General features: G+C 36.0%; 2 protein-coding genes across 3 annotated transcripts; one reads left to right on the top strand and one right to left on the bottom strand.

The window, feature by feature from the left end:
• Positions 1-8,130, top strand: LOC113716851 (small GTPase LIP1-like). The gene is made up of 7 exons (XM_027241358.2): positions 1-784; positions 2,270-2,361; positions 2,448-2,589; positions 3,898-4,202; positions 5,590-5,643; positions 5,726-5,853; positions 7,565-8,130. Exons 1-7 carry the CDS (start codon positions 643-645, stop codon positions 7,755-7,757), a joined length of 1,056 nt encoding a protein of 351 aa, XP_027097159.1. The 5' UTR covers positions 1-642; the 3' UTR covers positions 7,758-8,130.
• Positions 8,131-8,633: 503 nt separating this feature from the next.
• On the bottom strand, positions 8,634-21,918 carry LOC113716850 (protein S-acyltransferase 11-like). Of its 2 annotated transcripts, none has more exons than XR_003454235.2 (5): positions 21,487-21,918; positions 17,597-17,819; positions 15,124-15,422; positions 8,933-13,736; positions 8,634-8,838 (listed from the first exon to the last, which is right to left on the bottom strand). XR_003454235.2 is itself a non-coding variant. In XM_027241357.2 (5 exons), exons 1-4 carry the CDS (start codon positions 21,553-21,555, stop codon positions 13,254-13,256), a joined length of 1,074 nt encoding a protein of 357 aa, XP_027097158.1. In that variant the 5' UTR covers positions 21,556-21,918; the 3' UTR covers positions 8,634-8,838; positions 13,244-13,253. The 2 variants fall into 2 exon arrangements, 1 of the variants encoding a protein (XP_027097158.1); XM_027241357.2 differs by having other exon boundaries at positions 13,244-13,736.
• Positions 21,919-22,849: the final 931 nt, after the last annotated feature.

Below are 22,849 nucleotides of genomic sequence, written 5' to 3' on the forward strand. Positions count from 1 at the left end.
ACCAATCCTTCTAAATCAAGCAAACTTATAGGAAAATTTCATAAAAGCCAAACAGCAGCTCTTGTATTAATTTAGGAGATCAAGTGGAGTATGTCTAAATAAACTTCAACAGGTAATTATTAGTACTGCTCGAAGGAAAAGAATAACAACCCGATAGATCTTGTCCAGTTCCCGTGCGCCATTTCCATTTCCCGTGCTTTTGTTTTGTGGCAGAGACGAGAGCAGCAGTCATAACCTGGGGATTTGAGGATGGTTTGTGATGTCGGATGCGCATTTGTGTTTTGAGTTCAAAGATCAGATCTAAAATCCTAAGCGGTAGCGGTAGCGGTAGCGGGGATATCACATCTCACTTAGCATTATTATTATTATACTCATTACCAATTTTGTTGCTTGCGATATCCATCATCAGTTTTTGCGACTAGACAAGGGATTTAGGGCTCTCTGCATCGTCCTGTTCTTATTATTCAAACCCCGGACCCGGGTGGGCGGGAGCAGCAGGGTAGTTTGTTCGCTGATTTGGGATTCTTGAGCTAGTTTTCAAGAATTTGGAATGTGAATATTTACAGCTAACCAGTAGTAGTGGTCGGGTTCCGGAGGGAGGGGGGGATCAGGAGGAGGAAGAGGTCGATACTAAGAGCAATTATGTTTTGGAGGGATAGAGGAACCACGGCAACATCAAGAAGCAGCACCAGTAGTTTTAGTAGTAGCAGAGACAACAGCAGCAGAGAGCACAATGGCGGGCCGCCTTATGGCCAAGTTCGAGTTCTTATCATTGGAGATTCTGGTTACTAACTACTCCTCCTCGCTCTTTCCTCTTTATTATTAATTTAATTGTGCCTACTGCTTCGTCTGCTCCCTTTGATTTTGATGGGTGATTAATCAATTGCTATGAGTTTTCAGCTTCGATGCGACGTAGGTCTTCTTAGTACATTAAATTTGCTAATTCAATCACGTAATGCTGCTAAAAATGTTCATGGAATTGGGTTTGAGAGCTTTTCAGCGTATTTTCTGGTCTAGGAGCTATTGGGGTATGCTGCTATAAGCCTTCAGCGTATTTTCTATGCAAATGTCTATACGACGGCTAGAAAATTAGGAAGGCCACGTGTCTCTAACTGTCTCGATTATAACCATCAACAGCTAGCAAGAGAGAAAAAATGAGCATGCCATTACTAGCTATAGACTTGGGCTGACATTTACCTTTTAAAGGAACCCCTTTCCCTGCCATTCTTTCTAACTTTGAAGACCTTTTATGCTAGTAGGAGGTGGCTGTATCTTTTACCAGCCAGTATCTGAAATGAATTATGTAGAACTGTAAACACTTCCAAAGCTAAAGGAAGAATTTGCCTCCTACCTAGCTTTACCACTTTTAACCTTTCTGGTTGGGGTTTATATTTAAAAGCCACCCATTCTTCCTTTACGCCACAGTATAGATTTAGGACTGTGACATCTTCTTCATACACCTTGAATGTTCAGTATTTAACTTTGGGGTCTGAAGATGACTTTAGCCAAATGAAATTTAAAAATAAAAAGGACTGCTGATTGGAGCAGCTGCACCTGCAAGATTTTGAAGCTCCTACATTTTTCATTTGAAAGACTGAAGGTGGTTTAGCAGATCCTTACTATACTGTGCGCTCAATCCCAGAATGCTGAAATTCCATTGCATGGATCATGCCCTAAATGGTGCTTGGAGAAAATTTGTCCGTCTGGATACTTCTCTTTCCAGAGCACCTATCATCCTTAAGGGTCTCAAAAGAAGCTGCCCCTTTTAGCATGTTTTATTCATTTCATGATTTCTCCTGGTTGGCATCCCAGGCTTAACTTTCTAATTTACACGATCAATACTCTTAGGTTACAGTGAGAGGACAACATAAAGATCACATGTATTTCAAGAGCTACTAGTAGAGAGCTTAGCAGTTATAGAGATTTTGGAGAAGCTTGTATACTGTTGTAGACATTTGTAGCTTTTCTTACTCCAGAATGTGATGCTCCATGCAATCTTGTGATTTGGAACATGTTGATGTGGTTCATGTGATTCCACTTTATGCTGGTAACCTTTGTTCAACATTATGGTTATAAACTTATGGGAATAAAAAAATGTGGGGAATGGCATTAGTATGTGTTGAAGTTGAAGTACTGTTTCAGTTCTAATGTATTATAATTTAGCAAGCCAATTTCATAAGTTTTGTGTGCTGCTGAAACAGAGCCTTAATCTTTGGTTCTTTTTTTTTTCCCCCCAAATACTATATCCTAATTTAAATCTACTGTTTAGGTGTGGGGAAAAGTTCTCTTGCTCATCTGATTGTCAAAGGTTCTTCCATAACTCGCCCTTCCCAAACAATTGGCTGTTCTGTTGAAGTCACGGTCAGACTCTATACTCCATTACTGAAATGCTATCCTCCGCCTGCAGTTTGATTTTGTTTTTTGATGTTGTGATTTCATTGTTGCAGCATATAACTTACGGATCATCTGGCAGCTCATCAAATAACATTGAAGGTGACAAGGAGAGGGGTTTTTTTGTTGAGCTTTGGGATATATCAGGACATGAAAGATACAGAGACTGTCGTTCTCTATTCTATTCACAAATCAATGGTAAGCAATGGGTTTCTAGCTCAATCCTTACCATGTGCTTGGAAATGATTGGCATGAATGGATGTAAAATATATATAGAGGATGGTTTTAGAAAAGTTTAATATTGCCAATACCTGGAATTTTCATGAGTTCTGTTACTCTTGAATATGTTGTGCTCTTGTGGTTGGAACAATGAGTAAGATAATCGGGAGAAGAGATACGCTTGAGACTTAAAATTATGAGAATGTTTATGAGAAGTACTAAAAGTTATAAAGCTGCTTTCCAATCCCTCTAATAACATGTTACAGAACTGTTTTAGAAAATATTCAAAATCTGACTGCAAGCATGGCACATATCTTTAAGAATAAAGGTTTACTAGGCCATAATCTTTTTTGGATGTCCATAAACATAAGTCGTCCTGGCCTTCCCTATTGATATTACCATCCGAGGTAATGGATCACCTAGCTTCCTGACCCTGTCCATTTTTTTTTTAAAGCAAATGTAGATCATTTTTTTATTGATGATAACAAGGGATTATCCCACCTATGTGAAAAACAAACACTAATCTCTGCATATGCTATGCTAAAAGATGTTGCAAAACTGCTCAAGAGAGAGACCCTGTCCATTACTCACACTTCATTTTTCTGAATAGTGTTAGAATAGTGTTACCCAAGAGAAGGCGTCATTTTCTGATGTTTAATTTTTGTACTACCACATGATTACTGATTCCTCTATATTTTCACTTAACTCTGGAGGGTTGATTTCTGGTCTCTCAGCCACTCTCCATTTGTTAACTATTAGCCTAGTCCAAACAGTGGCTGATCAATTTGCTGATTTTGCTGATCAAATCAGCAAATCATGATTATGGTCTCTCAGAATTTGCTTATATTTCTATCATGACCCAATTTTGAGTGATCAGAATTTGCAGCTACTAGTTAACAAATTGATCAGCAAATTTTGCCAAGCATGTGCTCAATTTGGACTATTAGCCTAGTCCAATTGATCTGCAAAAAAGTAGTTATTCTCTTGCTAACTTTTTGAATAAGTTATACTTTGGCCATCCAATTCTCTTTATCAACCTTGTGTAATCACTTTGTATTTTGAACTCGTATCATATATCCCTTTAAAATCTAATGGGGAATGATATCAGAAACTAGAGGACTTAAAGGAAAATAATTAAAGGATGATGGTTCAAATGAGATCTGGTCGAGATATTCGAGCTTCTGGTGAAAACCAGCAACTGAATGTTTCATTGTGTTGTTTAATTATTTGCTTGTGTATTTATGATTGTAATTCTTCTTCTCCTTCTTGCCTAAAATTTCTTTTTAGGCGTTATTTTTGTTCATGATCTCTCACAGAGAAGAACAAAGTCAAGCTTACAGAAGTGGGCTGCAGAGATTGCAGCAACTGGGACATTTTCGGCCCCTCTTGCATCGGGAGGGCCTGGAGGCCTCCCAGTTCCTTACATTGTTATTGGAAACAAAGCAGATATTGCTGCAAAAGAAGGAATAAGAGGTAGCAGTGGCAATCTTGTAGATGCAGCACGTCAATGGGTTGAGAAGCAGGGTTTGCTTCCTTCAAGTGAGGAACTCCCACTGACCGAGAGTTTCCCAGGATCTGGTGGCCTTGTAGCAGTAAGTGGCAGAAACTGAAACTGCTTTCCTGCACCTTTTTTTTTGGGTGGTGGTGGTCATTTTTGTCAATTGGCAGAATAGTTGGATCTCAGTAGGTATGAAAATCAGTTGCCAACACCTACTTTGATGGTAACCTAGCATAGCCTTTAGGGTTGATTTTATTAGGAGTGTTGGCTTTATCCTGTGACGGAAATTTGATAGTGCTAGAGCTTAGTAAATTACCTCATGATTCAGTAAAGCAAATAAAGGTTACCATGTGCTGTTGAAAGGGGATTAATAAGATATGAGGGAAGAAAGACACCTGTGCCACATTAATTTATGAATTTTGTCAGTTTTTAATAAGTGGTTTTCTCTAGGAATCAACTTTTTATTTATTAGCCTATGTACGATTGGGATTCTTGTCCTTGTGATTGACATTATTGAATTGCACATGATCTATTAAGATCTAAGGTTTATAGGAAACTAAGACCATGGAGAGACATATTATTGTTGGTATTACCATGGTATGGAAAGTGATACCATATTGAGTAGGAAGAGTCTCAACTTTTAAAATAATTTCATTGTGGCTTCTTGTATAATGAGCATAACGGGGGCATGTCATGTTCTTCTACTCTTCCATAACCTTTAATCATATTTTTCCTTCTTTTTTTTTTTTTTTTGAGATTAACATCATGTAAAAGTAATTTGTAAACATTATGAATTAGCTTATTTAAAGAGTCGAAGATTGGACATTAGTTGTGAAGAAAGTTTCAATTGTCGTGGCAATCTAGGTGCAACATTCTTGTCCACATTTCATGATCTATTGATTTGCTAGAACGCAGAACAATTAGCAACTGTTGAACTAAGCAGCCATAATTCAACAGTTCAAGTCGTGTTGCTTCCATAAAGAGGTGGTGGGTACGTCTTAAGATGAATGAGCATCTATGCTGGATGCTCTCGATTACCTCGGTAGTTATACTGCATCTTGGTGGTTCTGTTTAGTGGATGTGAGCAAAACCACTTGTCTGCCTGTTAGTGTGTGAAGCTTTTTAAGCAAGCAAGATAGCTTTCTTATATCAAATTTCCTGGTAAATTAGAAGTGTCTGGTTTGATAAGAAACGTGTCTTGTCTTCACTTGTGGGTGTTCTTGTATTTCTTGTGAGTCCGTTGCTATTGGTGGCGACTTTTTGCAGAAGTTGATGGTAATATACTGAATATAGGATTTATTTGCACTTCATTTTGGACATCAAATGAGCTACATGTATATACCCTAGATTATAAATCTTTTATGCAGGGAATCTCTTTATTAGATGCCTTTCCCAATGTTTTAATTTGAGAACATTTATAGCGTCTAGAAATTTTATCCATTTGGATATATAACTTAGCTTTTTCTTTTGTTAACAAACAGGCTGCAAAAGAATCCAGATATGACAAAGAAGCTGTGATGAAGTTCTTTCGTATGGTCTGTACTTTCCCTGTTAGATCTTTTGTGACTAAAGTTTATATTCTATTCAATCGTCTAAAGGTTACGGACTTTTTAACAGTTGATCAGGAGGAGATACTTCTCAGACAGTTTACCTGTTACAAGTTCATGGTCTAGCCCACTTCATGGAGTATCCCATAGATCGGATGAAATTTCAAGTGATGAGGATCATTCGTACAAAACTTCAAGGTATGAGAGGCCTAGGTTTCTTATCTTGATATAGAGGGTATTGCATTAACTTTTACCAATCATACTACAGAGTATGATATATTTGAGCTCTCTAGTCTAATTATATATGATGCATGATGACGGTTTTGGTGAAATGCCACTTTGCACATATGTCCTAAATGCCCTTTACTATGTTAACTTCCTTCTTCCTCACTTAACCTTATCCTACTTCTTTCTGTCATTCCTTAACCTTTGAATTTCAGTAAAACAACATTCGTTCTTTTACACCCATACACGCATGCACACATTCGTGTGACCACACAGGTTGAGGATTTATGTGTACATTGTTTTGCTGTGCCACAGAAATTAGTGGTTGATAATGCTTTTCACTAGGTTGTACTGTGAAAACTTTCTTATCTTAACTGCCCAATGTACCTCTACTTTCTTGAGCTATACTTACATCATTCTATCTGGTATCATATGGTTGACTTGTGTGTTATGTACTGTGGCTGGGTATCAGGAGGGAGATGGTCTCTTTTTTGGGGAAGTTGTAAAAAAAGAATGCAAGTCAATAAACCTGTATATCTGGAGGAGAGTTACTAGTCTTGCTTTTTGTTCTGGATGACTATTTGTCTTTGGGATTTTGCTTTTGGATTAATTTGTCATTAACATCTTCACCATCTAAAGTTGATAAGAAACAGGGAGGTGCTAGGAAATAATATTTGAGAAGGTAATACACCAATTCTCTTGCCGGAGATATTACAAAGCTTGCAACAATTCTAAACCTATTGATTGAGCCGTTTGTGGTGGAAGTGCAACTTTAAGTTTCTGCATCATTGACTGTCACCAAATTCTTTGAACTTCTGCTTGCGGTTTTCCCTTTTTTTTTTTTGGGTTTTTTGTGGGGGGGGGGGGGGGGAATTAGTCCTGCTTGTGCTTCAACAGATGAATCAGTACTAATTCTAGGAAAAATTCCTCTGTCTACACCTCTTAGCCAGGATTAGTACAAGGAGTATAGATATGGATAAGTACATCTGAAATTTTTTGTTATAAGTTGGCAGGGAAATATCATAATACATGAACAGATAAGTTATTCTTGCTCCAAATTTAGGATGCGAGATGGGGTGATAATTCAATGCTTAGTGTTTAAGTTTTTATGTGAAAATTAATTTGAAAATTTGTATACAATCGTGATTTATGTGCCTCAACTTTTAGATGTTAAATTATTAGTCCTGTCAAGTTTTAGCGTACAACCAGTTATTATATTATTGAAAACCTTGCAAGTTATTACTACTGAGGAATGTAGGCCAGCATCAACTACCTTAGGCAATTCAATAACTTGGCTATTGTTGTCAAAGTAACAAATTGTAACGATAACTTTCTGAGAAGCCAAGTTGGTAATAGGATCAGTTTTGTTGCTAATTCTCTAGGTCGATTCTGTGGTGCTTCCAGAATTCTTTTGTGCGTGCGCGTCTGTGTGTGTTGGGGGGAGGGAGGATTTATGTCGTTATTGCTTGTCTAGTGAATGCTATCTACAGAAGTTTTTAAGTACATGAGATGTCTTTTTCCGCAATTGCTTAGGCACAGATTCCACTGTGCTACAGTATAATCAGTGTATCTCGCGTAGATTTGTTCTACTTTCTTTTGTACAAAATATGAGATTCCTTACAAGCAGCCTTAGTATCATTTCAATCTTGGCACTCGGTTTGATTTCAATGTCTGCCTTTTGCAGTTTGGCTGCTGACCCTTACAAATATAATGCGCTTCCTCCACTACCTGCTCAACGCAATCTCACCCCACCTCCCACGCTCTACCCACAGCAGCCCATGACCACACCCGACAATTATAACATCCCTAGATTTGCCTTAATGGGTTCGCAGGAGATGAGTAGTGCCAGATCAAAGCGCAAAGATATTAATGTTTGATTATCTTGGTCATTGATTCATCTCCTTCTTCAATAGCATTTGGCCTGCTGAAATATTTTTGCTTTCACTTGCCAATTATTGGTGCATTCATTCTTTCGCCGGGGTTAAGGTGTTCACTGTATATTGCAGTATGCAGACCTGTGTAGTGAGTGATGATGAGTCACTTGAATACCTAGGCAATTTTGTTATCTTGCTCAATTCCATTGTTGCGTTCTCATTCGTCCATTTTCTACACCTCTAGTTCAGTGATGTAAATCTATGCCAAAAAAAAAAAAAAAAAAACCTTCCGAGGGAAGTGTAGAAACAAGCGTGTTTTTGGAGCTCTTTTCTTTGCAAGAAATACTGAAAATTCAAAGCGATTACTTTTTCTTGATCTCTGTTGCTCCGGTCCTGGATTGCCCATCTATGTTTTGATGAACTTTGTGTTGGGATATCCGAGCCTGTAACAGCTGCCGTCAAACGCTCCACGCTACTCCAGTCCAGGATCTCTTACCTGTCGACATATGCCGCAGCAGGATGATTTGACAGAAATGGATTGTTGAATTGTCATGGACATGACTCTATAATATGACCTTGCAACTGTCATTCATCCATCCAAGTTAATCCAACTTCTTTTGTTCCTCTGTGACTGTAAATTGCATTTAAACTTACGCTTTATTAACCTGTTTGCTTTGGTTACTGGACTACTAGAAAGACATTGGAAGTTTACAATTCCGACAAAATATTGGAAGTTTTCTATTTTGTTTTTTATTCTTTCCCCTTTTCCGTTTAAGTTTATTGTTTTCCAAAAAATACTACTCGTTAATCACCGAGATCCAACTTCAATTTAACCTCGCAGACACAAGTTTGTTCCAAACAAAATAGTACAAGGAAAAATGTGGCAGACTTGATGCAAAAATTCATTACCAGCTCGCATCTAGAAGACGGTGAACAACAAACTACAGTAATAACTATAATGAGTAGAAGCTTCCAAAATTTTCCTATCAAAAGTAGAAGAGCAGCTACATAAATCCCTGATTTTGGCCCCCGCTATAGAAGAGCAGCTACATATCTTGCATGTCGGAATCTTGATTTTGGCCCCCTGCCAGAAAACAAAAAGGAAACAAACATTCACATAGTCCTCTCCAAAAACGCATAATGAGTATCAAAAGACTATAATAGAGTAGACCAGTTACTTCTATGGCACTGTTTGGTGTTTTTAGCAAACCATGCACGATCGGATGCTACACAGAAATCCACTAGCCAGTCACCATGACAAAATCCTCATTCATCAGCTTCACACATTCATTGCACAATACAGGAATTATTCATTCTCCAAATGAATACAAAATAAGAATCTACAAAGCACCCGGAATCTTCATCACTTAGTTTCCACCTATCAGGGTATATCATGTACTGATGATACAGGACACATGATTTTTTAACAAGTCAGGACTCGTACGGTAATTAATTACCAGTTGCTTGTCAGTAATGACCCGAAACTTGAGATTCAAGAAAATTAAAAGTACAAACCTGAGACTTGGAAAACTAAGTTAACCTCCATTTTGCCTTGACGGCATTAAACAGATTAGACGTTAATCAAATGAAAGCACTCCATCCATCTCTATATTAATGATTCGAAATAAAGAAATGCAACACCTTTTCACTAGCATCAATTCAAAGGTATGATTTCTTTCTGAATTCTTTAGGAACCTTCAAACACTTTTAGCAGGTATTTGTCAATGCGATAACACAAGTTATGTAATCCAGAAAAGTAGAAAACCAAAGTTCGACAAGATCATTACCATCCTTAAGCTATATAAAAGAAAGGTACGCGCCTAAAATATTTAATTAAACCAAGACGTTTAGCATTTCCTTCTTACAATTAAGTACCCCCACCCTTCAATAAATGCTTCATGCTCCTATTAAAGAGCAACCAAGCTGCCAAATGGCAAGTTCAAAGGTGCCCCAGAGAAGAAATTTCTGTAAGGAGGGGCAGACAATTCTGAAAGTTTCTTCTCAATGGGAAAAAAAATTGGATTAATTGTAGTAAAACTGGTCAACAACAACATGGGTATGCCAATACAAATTACCACATCTTGATAAACTAATATTAGTGGCCAAAGTTAACAACCCAATGGGATGATCCAATAAATTGCACAACTACCGCACGATTTTTTGTGTTTAACTAAGACTGGTTTTTTCTGCCTTTCGCTATTTGTTATTCTCCAAATATGTGCTTAATTAATGTCTTCTACCTCGTTACTTTATCACTGTAAATTTTGCCCACCACTGTGAAAGTCCAACTCCTAAGAGTGCTCAACCTCATGTTTGACTATGATTTACGTAGAGACTCCAATTTTAGTTTCACAGAACACAGTCTTATGTAATAAAGTCAAGATTTGTCAATCATCTTGTCAATGTTACCAAAAGAGTGACACTTAAATCTTTAAAGCCATTTATGTATTCTCTCTGTCCCCATTTTTTCCATTCAAGTCCATTTCCGATCAACCTGAAATTTCAGATATTCAACTAAAGCACATTGCTTACAACCAACCCAAAAAAAGAATAAACTGAATCACATTTCTTAAACAGCATACATGATCACTGAAACAGGATAAACTAATAATTAGCATGCTGAAGAAAGGAAGTTATCTATGAATAGTTATATATAATTGGCTAAAACAATGAAAGACATTTTAAATAATAGAATCATAAAATTTTACAGGTTCTTGACAATAACTAAGAATGAAATTTAACACAGAAGGCAAATCAGTAAGTTAAACCAAACACCTGATATGCACACAAAACACTTCTCTCATAATTTATTATTTTATTTTATTTTTTTTGGCATTCAGTGTCCAAAACTAATGACCTCTTACCAGTCAAAAATGAATAAATAAGCATAATGTCCTCCAGGCTCAATGTAAAAATTTTGAATTAAGGCCAGGAAGGCAGCCAGTAATTCTGTCTCAGTACCCTGGAGGTGTAATGATGACAACCGAAGGCATGGTGCTATCAACAACAACGCGAGAGAGACAGAGCTTAAAAGATTATATAATCCTAAAAGCTATCAAATTTGTCATTGAATATCCTACTGAAACGCCATGCATCATTTTAATTGATCTCCAGTTTCCATTAATTCATTCTTCTGTTCGCCCAGGCTCTAACACTCTTTTAACTTGTAGGGTCTAAAACCAGAGGCACAAGGTAAAAGAAGATTAGAAAAGACTCTTGCAGCCCCTTATTGTGATCCTCAGAAGCTTCTTCATGTCCATTCTAGATAGGTTAATTAGATTACCAAATAACAGAAAGTTGGACAAACTATAATATCATCACAAATTTGCAAAACCTACGGGATAGAAGAATCTGTATGCTGGAGGACAAGCTTATGAACTACTTTTAGCAACAACTGACAGACAAACAACTGGCCTGCTAGCATTAATACATGTCCATTCTAACTGCCAATGTGGAAGACTTATTCCAAGTTGACCTTTATGCAATGCAAAAAATTCTAATTTCATCAATGTACACCTAAGCTATAAAAGGAACGCTTTATCAAAAAGCAAGGCCCCTCCCACAAGAAGGAAGCAAAGACCCAAAACAGCATAAGCATTCAGAATCAAACAGTTTGTAAGCGTGTGGAAATTGTAATCAAAACTAAAAAAAATTGTCTTCATTTCTATAATATGTCAAAGTCACAAAAGTGTGTCCAAATACAACTAAACAACCATCTTTTGTAACATACAACCATATTCTCAGGCAATCATACAAAAAAACCAGCATGTACAGACAAAAAAATTTTTAATTAGTGCACTGTGTTTATCTTTTTCAAAAAAAGACAAATCTATTGAGATAGAGGGAGGGAGGAAGGGAGGGAGTTGAGACTAAACATTATGATAAGGCAGGATAAACCATGTCAAGGACAGTAATATCCAACTTTATCCTCTTAGAGGCTAGAATCTCAACTTTATCCTGCAATCTACAGCTTGTAATTTGCTCTAGCAATTTTTTATAATGATAAAATGCTTGGCATACAAAATTATACCAATAGGTGTTGCAAAACTACAGAATCAGCATATGCAAGTCTCTGTTGGTTTAAGCAAAAAGTTGGTAGACTAAATCCACATCATGCATCAATCTAAAGTACATGGTGCAAATACAAACATAGAATTTGACCACATTGACATGTGATATGATTATTTAAAATCTGTCACCAACGCTGTACTTTTTTTTTTTTTAACTTCCGTCAATGCTTGTGTCCATCAAAAGTTAATCTGCAATAAACATTTTATTTGTTTATTTAGCTCCTTTGTGTACATCTTAATTTTACTACATAAAAGGATAGTACTGCTTGTAATCAGGCAGTGTCTCCCGTTGTCTGGTTGTATCCTCTTTCACCAAAAGAAGGTTAAAAAAAACAAAACCACTGCCATGATCAAAAGCCTAATTGTACCCCAGTAAATCAACCATTGCTACATGCTAATGCACATTTGCCCTACAGCTAATGAATCCTCGCAGTTTGCTTCTCCAGTTACAAATTTTCAATCAAATCATGATCCCCTATTTACCAACTCCACATTAATCAGGGCAGAAGTTAACATCTTTCCTCCATTGTTAAAGTCAATAAATCTACAACCACTAAGCTAGAAATTGTAGCCAATTACCTATTCCAGAATTTGTTTTCATTTTTTAGTGTAAAAACCATTTAACAAGCAACCAAGACAAATTAAGTTTATCTTTACTAAAATCTTGTCAATTTTTCACTTTTAATGATAGGACAATTAACAAAATTGATACAAAAGATATTTTGGATCGCATGCACATTGAGTGAGCCAGAATTGTTATGAACATAAAGAAAAGGGGATAACGCTCATAATTGGGTCTCTAAGTTTTAACTCTATAAAAGGAAAACAACCCACAAAATTACTCATAGCTACCTACATAATAAAAGAAGCATCAAATATAAGAATTTTTTCCATACAATTAAGTGACATTACCCATACCATCAGAAATTGAAAACATTGCTAAAGTAAATAGTTTAAAATTAACAGCAAAACTTTCAAAACTAGATTATGTGCAAAATAAATCTTCCTGGTTTATCCATAATTTCAAATTTGTGAAAATAGGAACCAAACCCCTCTGCCAAAATACCACAAAAAATTTTGGGTTTGGATGTCACACCTCACCGGTTTACACACATGACCAAAACGCTTGGCTATTTCTAATCCTGATAAACTCTTATGCAACTCTACAAATCACAAGCTACTGTACTGAAGTTTGCATCCACCAGTAAAAGCAAGCTTCAAGTTCACTAGGACACCTAAATCATTGACCGATAAATCCAGACTCACACTTTCGTCCTCAACCATCTTGTGAAACGCATAAAAAGAAATCAATATCTCTTGCAACTCTTATTCCAGCTTATGCTTTGCCACTTAATAGCAATGATAATAACCAAATTTAAAGAAACTGGTCAATGTAAAACAGAAAAGAAGTTAACAAACCTCTTCGTGCTTACTTCTCGTGAGTCTTCCTTGAGTTCCAAAAACTAGGGAAATATCCTGCTGCAATATACTGACAACCAAAAAAGTTGATTAAATTTTTACAATCCCTTTCCCCACCGTCACCCTCTGAAGCATTTAATTGACTTAAGTAAGTCTTCCCTCTATATACGTAGGAGAGCTGTTGCCACAAAAGTACGCTTAAACCAATCCCCACTGAGACACTAGCGATGAAAAGGTAAACCAGAACAAGCCCTCTTGGTGTAAGAAAGACAGCAGATCTCAGCAATGCAAAAGCAGATTCTTTCAAGAAGTTCAAGGTGAACTCATAAGAAAGAAGCCTGTTTAGAGGTTGATTGGCCACATAATTTACTGGTGGCCAGACATGAAGTGCTGCATAAAAAGATATAGTTGAGACATAGATTGTACTCATTACAGCTGAAATGAGGAAGATGATGAAGCACCGGTGATTAGCTGCACCAACACAGTTTCCAATCTGCAGACAGAGGGTAAATAACTGAAAAATAGATCTTGCCTATCAACAGACTATTGAAAAGTAATCAATTAATCAGGAAATATAGACTCAACAGACTATCGAAAATTAATCAATTAATCAGGAAAAATAGACCAGATGTTTTGTTCCGCATATGAGTATAAAATGACACAAAAAGGACTTTGCTTTGGCAAATTGTTTATCCTAACATGTACATTAGCACAACATCATTTTGTGCTTTCTCTATCCTTGTCTTCCAATTGCATTTGAATTGTCATTGAAAGACTTCAAGTAGAAAATAGAATTTTTTCAAAAAATGCATTTTATGAGCAAAGCATTCACTCCAACTTCAAAGCAACCACCAAATAAACTGTCCCAACTGCCAAGCAGCGCTCAAGAACTTGCACTGCACTTACAGCAGCTACTACTATTGCAAGTGCTTGAGTCCCATACAGTATCAACTCTTAGTAAATTGTTGTGTTGGATCATTCAATCCTATCGTCAAATGCATACTCAAATCATACAATTGATGTGACCCCTATATATTGAAGGACAGATCCTTTACATCTTTTTCCTTATATTTGAGGGTCGCAGGAGACATCTGCCGTGCCATCAACAATGTCATAGGCAAACTGGATATTCAATCGAATACTCATACATAGTGAAAGTTCAATAGCAAAATGGAAATTATTAGAATCAAGGAAAAAAATTGTGAATTTTCAAAAGAAAATCTGAAAATCTTAAGGATGAAGAGCATGTTTATACAGTGTACCACGTGTACTCGAGGGAAAAAGAAAAAAGGAAAAAAAAAAACCATTTGCCCATTATTTAGAGGGAAGCAAAAAGAATCATAATGATATAACAAAATGAACAACATTTCTCAGCATAAGGTTACAATAACAAAAGAATAGGAAGCTTGGGCAAATACAATTGAATAGCCATAAAGCTATGAAAACAAAAAAGGAAGCTTTGACGAAAATATTGACAAAATTTCGCCACAAACCAAAAATAAATAAATTAGTATTATGAACAAGACTGAAAGTTTCAAAGAACTGGAACTGGTTGATATTGTAGTTCAATTCTTTGTCCTATTTCCAAATCAAATATTGCTCTTTCTTTTCCCAAACAAATATAAATTGTCCGTGACAAATTACTCATACAGGATAACTATCAATTTCAATTGATTTGTGAAGTTCTACTTGTACAGGATAACTATCAACTCTAATTGATTTATGGAGTTCCCTTAAAATTTCAAACCAAGTGCATCTACTTTTATCCTAATTTAAGTCAAAAAGTCCTGAACTGAAATCTTACAATTACAACGCCCTTTGGTTTTAAATCATATATCTTTCTCTTATGCTAAAACAGAAAAATGCTGGTCAATACTCACAAATGGGCAGTGATGATCCATGTCTAATACACACATTCCGCACGAACTGCAATGGTGCGTCCTTGATGACTTAGGCTTTGAACAGTGGTGACAAAAGGTATAGTTCTCAAGTCCACCTTTTCCTACTGCCGGGTAGCTACCCCACAATATCCTTGGTGGAACACCAGGAGACAGAAATGATGCTAGGCCAAACGAAGATAATGTAGATACAGATAGTATTAGAGTTATCGTGGAGTGGAAAATTCCCCAGAAAAAACTGATTGAGAAAACAACAGGATAGACTGCCCAGATGCCACCACCTGCACTAAGATGGAAACAGTTTTAAGAACAAGATCAATTACTTTATAACGAAAAAACCAGGAAAGCAACAACTATGCCCCTAACCGGTTTTCGTTGAGTTTTTTACTGCATAAAAAAAGAGAACTTTGGCACTTTTTCTTCCACAACAACCAGACATTGCACAAGATTATAAAGAGAAAACACATCATTATTCGAAATACTAATGCAACCTTTCATTTGATCAGCTTTGAATGGACAAAATGGTTGCATTTCATGCAATGAAAATAAAAGTCTAGGTTATTCATCCAAATTAACTTGTGTGCAAAAACATCCATCAGCTGAAAGTAAGTGCAACAATAAGAGACAAGTGTGACAACAGCATTAAAGAGAATTCATTCCTTAAATAAATTAAACATGGATCCAAAAAAATAGCCTGGAATTTTATCTAATTACTGTCTGTGGCTGGACAAGCCATAATCTGCTGTGCAACTACTAATTCCCAAAAGGTGAATACACTCCACACTGACTTTAGACTCCTTTACTACCTACTGGCTTAAGTCCAAAACAACTCTCAACTTGCATGGTTACACAGGCAGAAACAATTAGATGAGACTCTCAACTTGCATAGTAACACAGAGAGAAACAATTAGATGACAAACAAGTTTCTGATAAACATAATGATCAACACTAAAAGAGGAAAAAAATAGAAAGGAAAGTCACCGAAACAGCAGGTTGTTTAGCACCAGGAATCTTTTCTGCAGGCGGTTTGAGGGAAAGGCAATAGGAAACAATAAACCAGTATATCTTAAGAAAACAGTGACAGGAATTTTCATCTTCCTGATCTTCTCAGCCTTGATAGTAGGTGTGAGCATTGTCATCAGGAAACATGTAATAATTCACATCTTTGCAGATGCAAAGTATGGGCCTGTTCTCAACTACTTTTTCACACCTGTTTTTAGCTTCTGGTTTTAAATGAAATTTGTTATGTAATGTTTTCAAGTGCTTTTTATTTCAGCTTTTGGCTTTTTTAATGCTGAAAAGGGTCAAAATCGGAAGTTACAAGAGACCTTCTTTCTGGATTCTGATTTGAGATTTTACAAAATCAAAAGCCACCAGGAACATGTCCCAAGTACAAGACTAATCATACCAAAGCAAGGTCCAAGTGAATTTCGACCCTTCTTCAACAATGAGCTTAATTGTTACGTTAGACAAAAAGTCACAAGAAGATTAAAACTCAACGTAGTTTTCTGATCCAACACCACTTCACAGAGAAATATTACTACAGAAGTATTTGTAACATTTCCAAAGCCTAGTCAACGGAAGAAGCAATGTGTGCAGCACCATTTAACACTTGAATTCTTTCCTACCTCCTCTCCTATTAACTTTCCAGGATCTAGCAATTCCAATTGTGCAAAACATAGAAATAATGCCAACACATTTTATATCAAGATATTTCTTATACGTTTTTCCATGAGGACATCACATAAAATGTTCTCCTGTCTAATGTATCCAAAATCATGTTGGACGCTGTGACTTGTATCATGTCCATTTAAAATCTTCTCAATCAAATTGTCCAACACCATGATATAAAACAAATATACACAGATGAATAATAATAAGCATAAACCACTAACTTTGACGTCAATTCCATTCAACATGACCCAAGAACAAGTTGACAAGGATCTTGACCTGTTTACACTTTTTCTGATTCACACCAACTCACATCATCTCTCATACACCATAACCACTCTTCTCAGATTAAGAAACTCTAACCCCTATTTTAGGAAGAAAGCACGAAGTTTAAATAAGCACAAAGATAAACAGAAAAACTTTCACCAAGAAAACTGAATAGTGTTATATTTAAAAGGAGAAACATAAAAGACATTTAATATATTCCTCTGATCATAATGGCAAGAATGATGAACCCAAAAAAATGTAAATCTCCTGGCAATCAAGAGGGTAAAGGCGAGCCCTATTTCAATATTCTGTTGGAAAAACTTTGAAGCATATTCTTTTTATTTGACCTCTGTACGTAGATTAGAGAACACACAACCACTTTCAGCAATGTCAATGAAGAAATCATGTTTAAAATATTACCACCCACTGATGCCCAATGGCAGAAGGAAAGCACATGCAATGCAGCAGCTAGGCTAGGGAAATGCATAAAGCGCATGGCATAATTATAGCTTCTTACATATTATAAAAAGCATGAACAAAAGGACGAAAACAACAAAGCAACGATCTCGCAAACGTCTCCACTTATAGTACTGCTTATTATTTTTCAATGCATTTCTGTTAGTTATTGCTCCACACCAGCCACATTTGAAAACAGGTGCATGAGGTGAAACAAGAAGACGGACTCCACAGCCCCAACACGTTGTCTCGTGATCTGCCTCAATTGATGTTACATAATGCTCCTACAAAAGAAGGAACAAGTTGGCCACAAATCAAAACATAGAGATTACCTTTTTCCTCTTCTTTTAGATTGGACATTAGGGAGGGGGGAGGAAGCACAAGAGTGAAAGAAACTTAAAAACCCCACTAAAACTTCACTACTTTTTGATACACAAGCAGACCTCATATTAGCACCATCTAAGCAGGATAAAAATAATTAGAACAGAATTCTTTCTCGACTTCATTATGAAGGTCCAAATATCTTTCTATTTTTCAATCATAAGTACGAAAGTAGCTTCTTGATTCAAACAATTATCCCTTGCCCCCTCCTTTGCTCCCTCCCTCCTATTGTTATAATGTAAACAAGAATGACAGATAGATATGCTAAATATCAAAAAATTGAGTTGTTATTACATTCTACTGACTGAAATATTAGTATATCATATACCCAAACTTCCAACTAAAAGAAAGACAGCTAAAGACAGCAGCTTGACTAAAATTATATATTCCCAGCTGTAGATGCACAATAAATATAAATTACATTCAACTTTGATATTACAAATACAACATGGATAAGAAAAGACAACCATAAGAAGACAGCACAAGACTCAAAGACAAACATGTTATTATTCTCCACTTCCTGCAGTAGTTCGTTCGTTACTACAACCTTCCTCATCTAAGCGTACCTAGGTATCCACCATACGCCTTTTGTCATTTGAACCCTCAGCCTTCACCTCCACTTTCAGGCGATATGGTTCTGCTAAATTTAGTGTATCTTACTATGTCCTTAAAAATAGAATATGGAACACACACACACACACATACACATATATCTATATATACATATATATATGTATATCTCTGTGTGTGTGTGTGAGTATGTATCTATGTATGTATGTATGTATGCACACACACACACATATATGCATACATATATATATTTACACACACACATATATATGTATACACACAATTATGTATGTAATACACACATACATACATGCATATGATAGAGATAAGTCGCAAAAAGGAGATGTGGGAAGGATGTGTCGAATGCACAAGCATTGATTTGGCATGCTTTTGATGACAAGGAACCAACTTGGGAGTTGGTTTGAATTCTATGGAGTTTGTTTTCTGATTTTCATCAGCAAGGGTATTTTAGTAATTTGGATTAGTTGCAGGAATTTTAGGTTTATGGTAATTTTCTGTCTAGTAATTATTTTTGGTAATTAGTATTTTAGTTGTTATGGAGAATAAAAAAAAACTTAACTTTCTAACTTTCTACTAGAAGTCTACTCTAGTTAGGAGTCCTAATTAGGATTGGAATTGGCTTTCTTCTAAAGTCTATAAATAACCACTTCTCCACAAAGAGAATGCAGTTTTTGATCATTAATAAAATTTTCCTGCAGACTTAACGTCTTTCTTAGGGTTGTGTGATACATCCCAACTTTAGGCGTGATGCCTAAAGATTCCTAGGAGTGATTCTTAGAATTACCAATCAGTTTTCACCTTCTTAAGCATATTCTCCCATCCTATTATAAGTTTGGGTGACATTCAATCTCTAAGGCCTTGTTTGGACAGCAATTTTCCAAAGAAAAATTGCTACGTTTTTCGTGAACACATTTCCCAATCACCTTTTTACCTCACATATATCAAATTGCTACACTAATTTTTCTACAAAAAAATCAGAAAAATGCAATCCAAACAAGGCCTAAGCTTTTCTACAAAGCTGTTGTGCCTACCAAGTTTTCGTGCTGCGTCAGCATACATATGTAATGCATATATGTATATGCCCTTGAAACCAAGAGGATAAAATCCTTGAAGCCTAGGGCTGTCCGACTGAAGTCGTCAACTTCAAAAGGAGAGGAATGAGTTACATTAATGAAGGATTGTACTGCCTCGGATTCAGTACAAAAGAAAATAAAAAGGAGAGATATAAGAGGAACTCAAGAACAAGTGAAATGGTCTAAAGCCCAAGTTCTTGAAACTCAATCCCATCCAAAAGAAGCTACAAATCATATTTTTCCTGAAAAGATGATATTCCAAGTTAAAATGGTCAAAGTGAATTCTTTCATGAGAGGATTTAAATGGTAAGTGAGGAGAATAAGAAACTTTCATCCAAAGGTTCTCTTAGTGCCAAAACACTCCACGAGTGGTTTACAGAGTAACAAGTTTTCAAAATTAGATTTGTAATTTGTACAGATATGTTTGAAAAACCATAAGCAAAACCCTATACCATTAAGGTCACTATCAACTTGCATAAACTGTTACGAGTGTTAAATCAAATTTTCTAAAACGGGGCTCACATTCATTAATTAATCTCCTAATAACTCTAAATTAATTTGCAATTTTTGAATCCCTTTGGTTACAGGTAACTACATAGCTCTGGATCAGTCACCACAATGACAATATAAAAAGTCAAGAACATTTTTTCTCCATAACAAGGAAAAAACATAAATATCTCAAAACAACATTAATGATCAATACAGTGTTTTTAAGTGTCAACCAAGAACATAGTAGTTAAATGTGCATGAGTGAGTGCCAAAAAAACATAGCACTTTGTATTCTCTCAAGCAACCAACCAATGATAATGCACAGAAAAGTATAGAAGTGTCCAAAAAAAAGGGTCTCTTGGACGGACTTTATCCTCTTCATGGGGTATGCTTTTCTTGAAACCATTGGATTTCTTTGTCTTGTCTAGACCATTGAGTAAGCAAGTAGCTTGATTAGTTTGTGGCCTGACAACCATAGGATAACCAATTACTACTAGGGTAGAACCTCAAAGGTTTCCTGACTTGATTGATGAAGATGACTAGTAGCTTAACAGTCTATGCATCCTAAAATGCTTTAAATGCTAGAAGAATGATATACAAACTATTTGTTCACTGTAACTGAATGCGGTCTTTTCTTTTAACTTGCATATGCTATTTGCACTGGAATTTTAGTTTGCACCTTTTTTTTTCTTTCGAACTTTTCTATGTTAGAATCTGTTATTGATAATGTATCTGATGGTATTTTAAATGTTTACACAAGTCAACTTAACATAGATGTAAGCTACAGTGAAATAAGATTGCAGTTCACTTGAACAAAGCCTGCATTTTGCATTGCGCTCTAGAAAGTAGCGTGGTATACTAACTCATGCAAAACTAAAAACAGGCTTTCCTTTTCTTTTTTTGTTATGCTAAGAGTTTCAGTTCCATCAAAAAAAGCACAGAGCAGTACATAAGAAAATATAAGTAAAAATCAATACCACCTTTTCAAGCAAACAAACGAGCTCTGTAACGAAGGACAGAGGCAAATGCAAGAGATGAGGCTTGGAAGGCAAGACTAGTAAAGGCATAAACTTGAGAGAAACTCACAATCTCTACCCAAAAAAAAAAAAATTTTTTTGGCGGGGAAAGGGAGGGTTGTCGCGTGTTTCACATGTGAATTTTTCCGAAGATGCATCATAACCTTAAAACTTAATAGTAATATATCCGAAAGCAAACAGGGCAACTAATAAAAGAAGAGCTTGTTTATGGTATTTGTTGAGTAAAAACAATAATATGGTGTAATATCAATCCAATCAACCGAGGACCCATTACATCACATTTGAAACAATCCTCAAAATAATAAAGAACATGATTGAACAAACGGAACAAAGCTCACATTTTTGTATTGTCAAAGGTCAGAAAGTAAGAAATGGCAAACCTGAGAAGTGACATCGTTTGGTGCAGAAGTTGAGGCGGAAGAGGGAGAGGGGGAGCCCACAAAATCCATTCTTTTTTTTGTTTTCGTTAACACCCAGCTCTTATCTGATTCCTACGTACATTTATCTAAATACATATTGATTTGATATAGCAGCGGTGGAACAAAACAAAACCATTCAATGGCGGGCATCAATCATATGGCCAGCCTCTGCAATTGATTAGCAGTATTAGGCATAAGAAGATGAGCCCAGAAATTAAAAAGAAAAGAAGCAGGATGAGGAGGATGGTGGAGAAGAGAGGAGGGCGACCAGCCAGCCAAGGTGGTTTTGCCTTTGCGGGGATGACGAAGATGGCGTTTGGAACGAGGCTGGAGAAGGGAAATATACTTGGGAAACTTCTCGCTTCTTTGATTTCTTCTGCGGGAAAAGGTTTTCTATTACTAGTTGAAATTGGAAAAGCGGTCCCCTGCACTTACAGAATTTATATTAAGTATTTTGTTTTACGGCTAATTGCAACATGCAGTCGTGCACGTCCCTCACCTATCACTGATTTCACTTTGTGCCTAAAACTATCAATTTTAGCGTTTTAATACCATACGCTTTCATGTTCAGAGCTTCAATCGAAAAATAGAAAGATAATTTTTTTGGATTAATCTTTCCTACATTGATAATGTATATACTATAATTATTATTGGATCCATGACATACATACATGTAAAAGTTGAATTTTGTTATGAAATGACAAAAATGTGGATGTCCCTTCGTATTCTCAAGGGGATTAATTCATGATTTTATGGTTACTTATGTATATAAGTTACAATTCATAAATCCATTCATGTAATGGAGAAACCGTTTCATAAGTTTCTTCATATTATTGTAGTAGTGGATGTTTAATAAGATTTATGTACCTTTAATCTTGTAGTGCCTATATATAGAGGTACATTGAGACCCTTTGGTTGTACTTTTGTATCTTGTTGAAATATAAGGATATCATTCTCCATTTCTCTACTCCTTTCTCTAATACTTCTTCAATTCCTATTGTAGTATCTTCATTTTATTAGTTTTATAACACGTTATCAGCACGAAAGCTCTACTTTTGAGCAAAAAAGTGAAAACAGAGCCGCTACTTTGAACAAAAGTGAAGCACAAGATTTTTCCGAAATTCTGTCTGTATTTCTTCAAGTGACTTTTGAGGTAAATTTCTAAGTCAAAATCTTATTTCAATTTCTTATGGCTAATCTTATAAAACAAGAGTTTGTACCTCTTGATATTTCTGGAAAAAATTATTTATCATGGGTATTGGATGTTGAAATCCATCTTGAGGCAATGGGTCTTGGTAATACTATAGTGGAAAAAAATGAATCC

Source organism: Coffea arabica, chromosome 11c (assembly GCF_036785885.1).
Source record: "Coffea arabica cultivar ET-39 chromosome 11c, Coffea Arabica ET-39 HiFi, whole genome shotgun sequence".
NCBI classification, from domain to species: Eukaryota; Viridiplantae; Streptophyta; class Magnoliopsida; order Gentianales; family Rubiaceae; genus Coffea; species Coffea arabica.

Excerpts from the sequence above, each read along its gene's own strand:
- LOC113716851 (XM_027241358.2), top strand. The coding sequence starts at position 643 with ATGTTTTGGAGGGATAGAGGAACCACGGCAACATCAAGAAGCAGCACC. Across the intron at positions 785-2,269 it reads TCTTATCATTGGAGATTCTG|GTGTGGGGAAAAGTTCTCTT; the intron begins GTTACTAACTAC and ends TCTACTGTTTAG. Across the intron at positions 4,203-5,589 it reads GATCTGGTGGCCTTGTAGCA|GCTGCAAAAGAATCCAGATA; the intron begins GTAAGTGGCAGA and ends GTTAACAAACAG.
- LOC113716850 (XM_027241357.2), bottom strand. The coding sequence starts at position 21,555 with ATGGATTTTGTGGGCTCCCCCTCTCCCTCTTCCGCCTCAACTTCTGCA. Across the intron at positions 17,820-21,486 it reads CAAACGATGTCACTTCTCAG|GAGCATTATGTAACATCAAT; the intron begins GTTTGCCATTTC and ends CTTCTTTTGTAG. Across the intron at positions 13,737-15,123 it reads TGGATCATCACTGCCCATTT|ATTGGAAACTGTGTTGGTGC; the intron begins GTGAGTATTGAC and ends CTCTGTCTGCAG.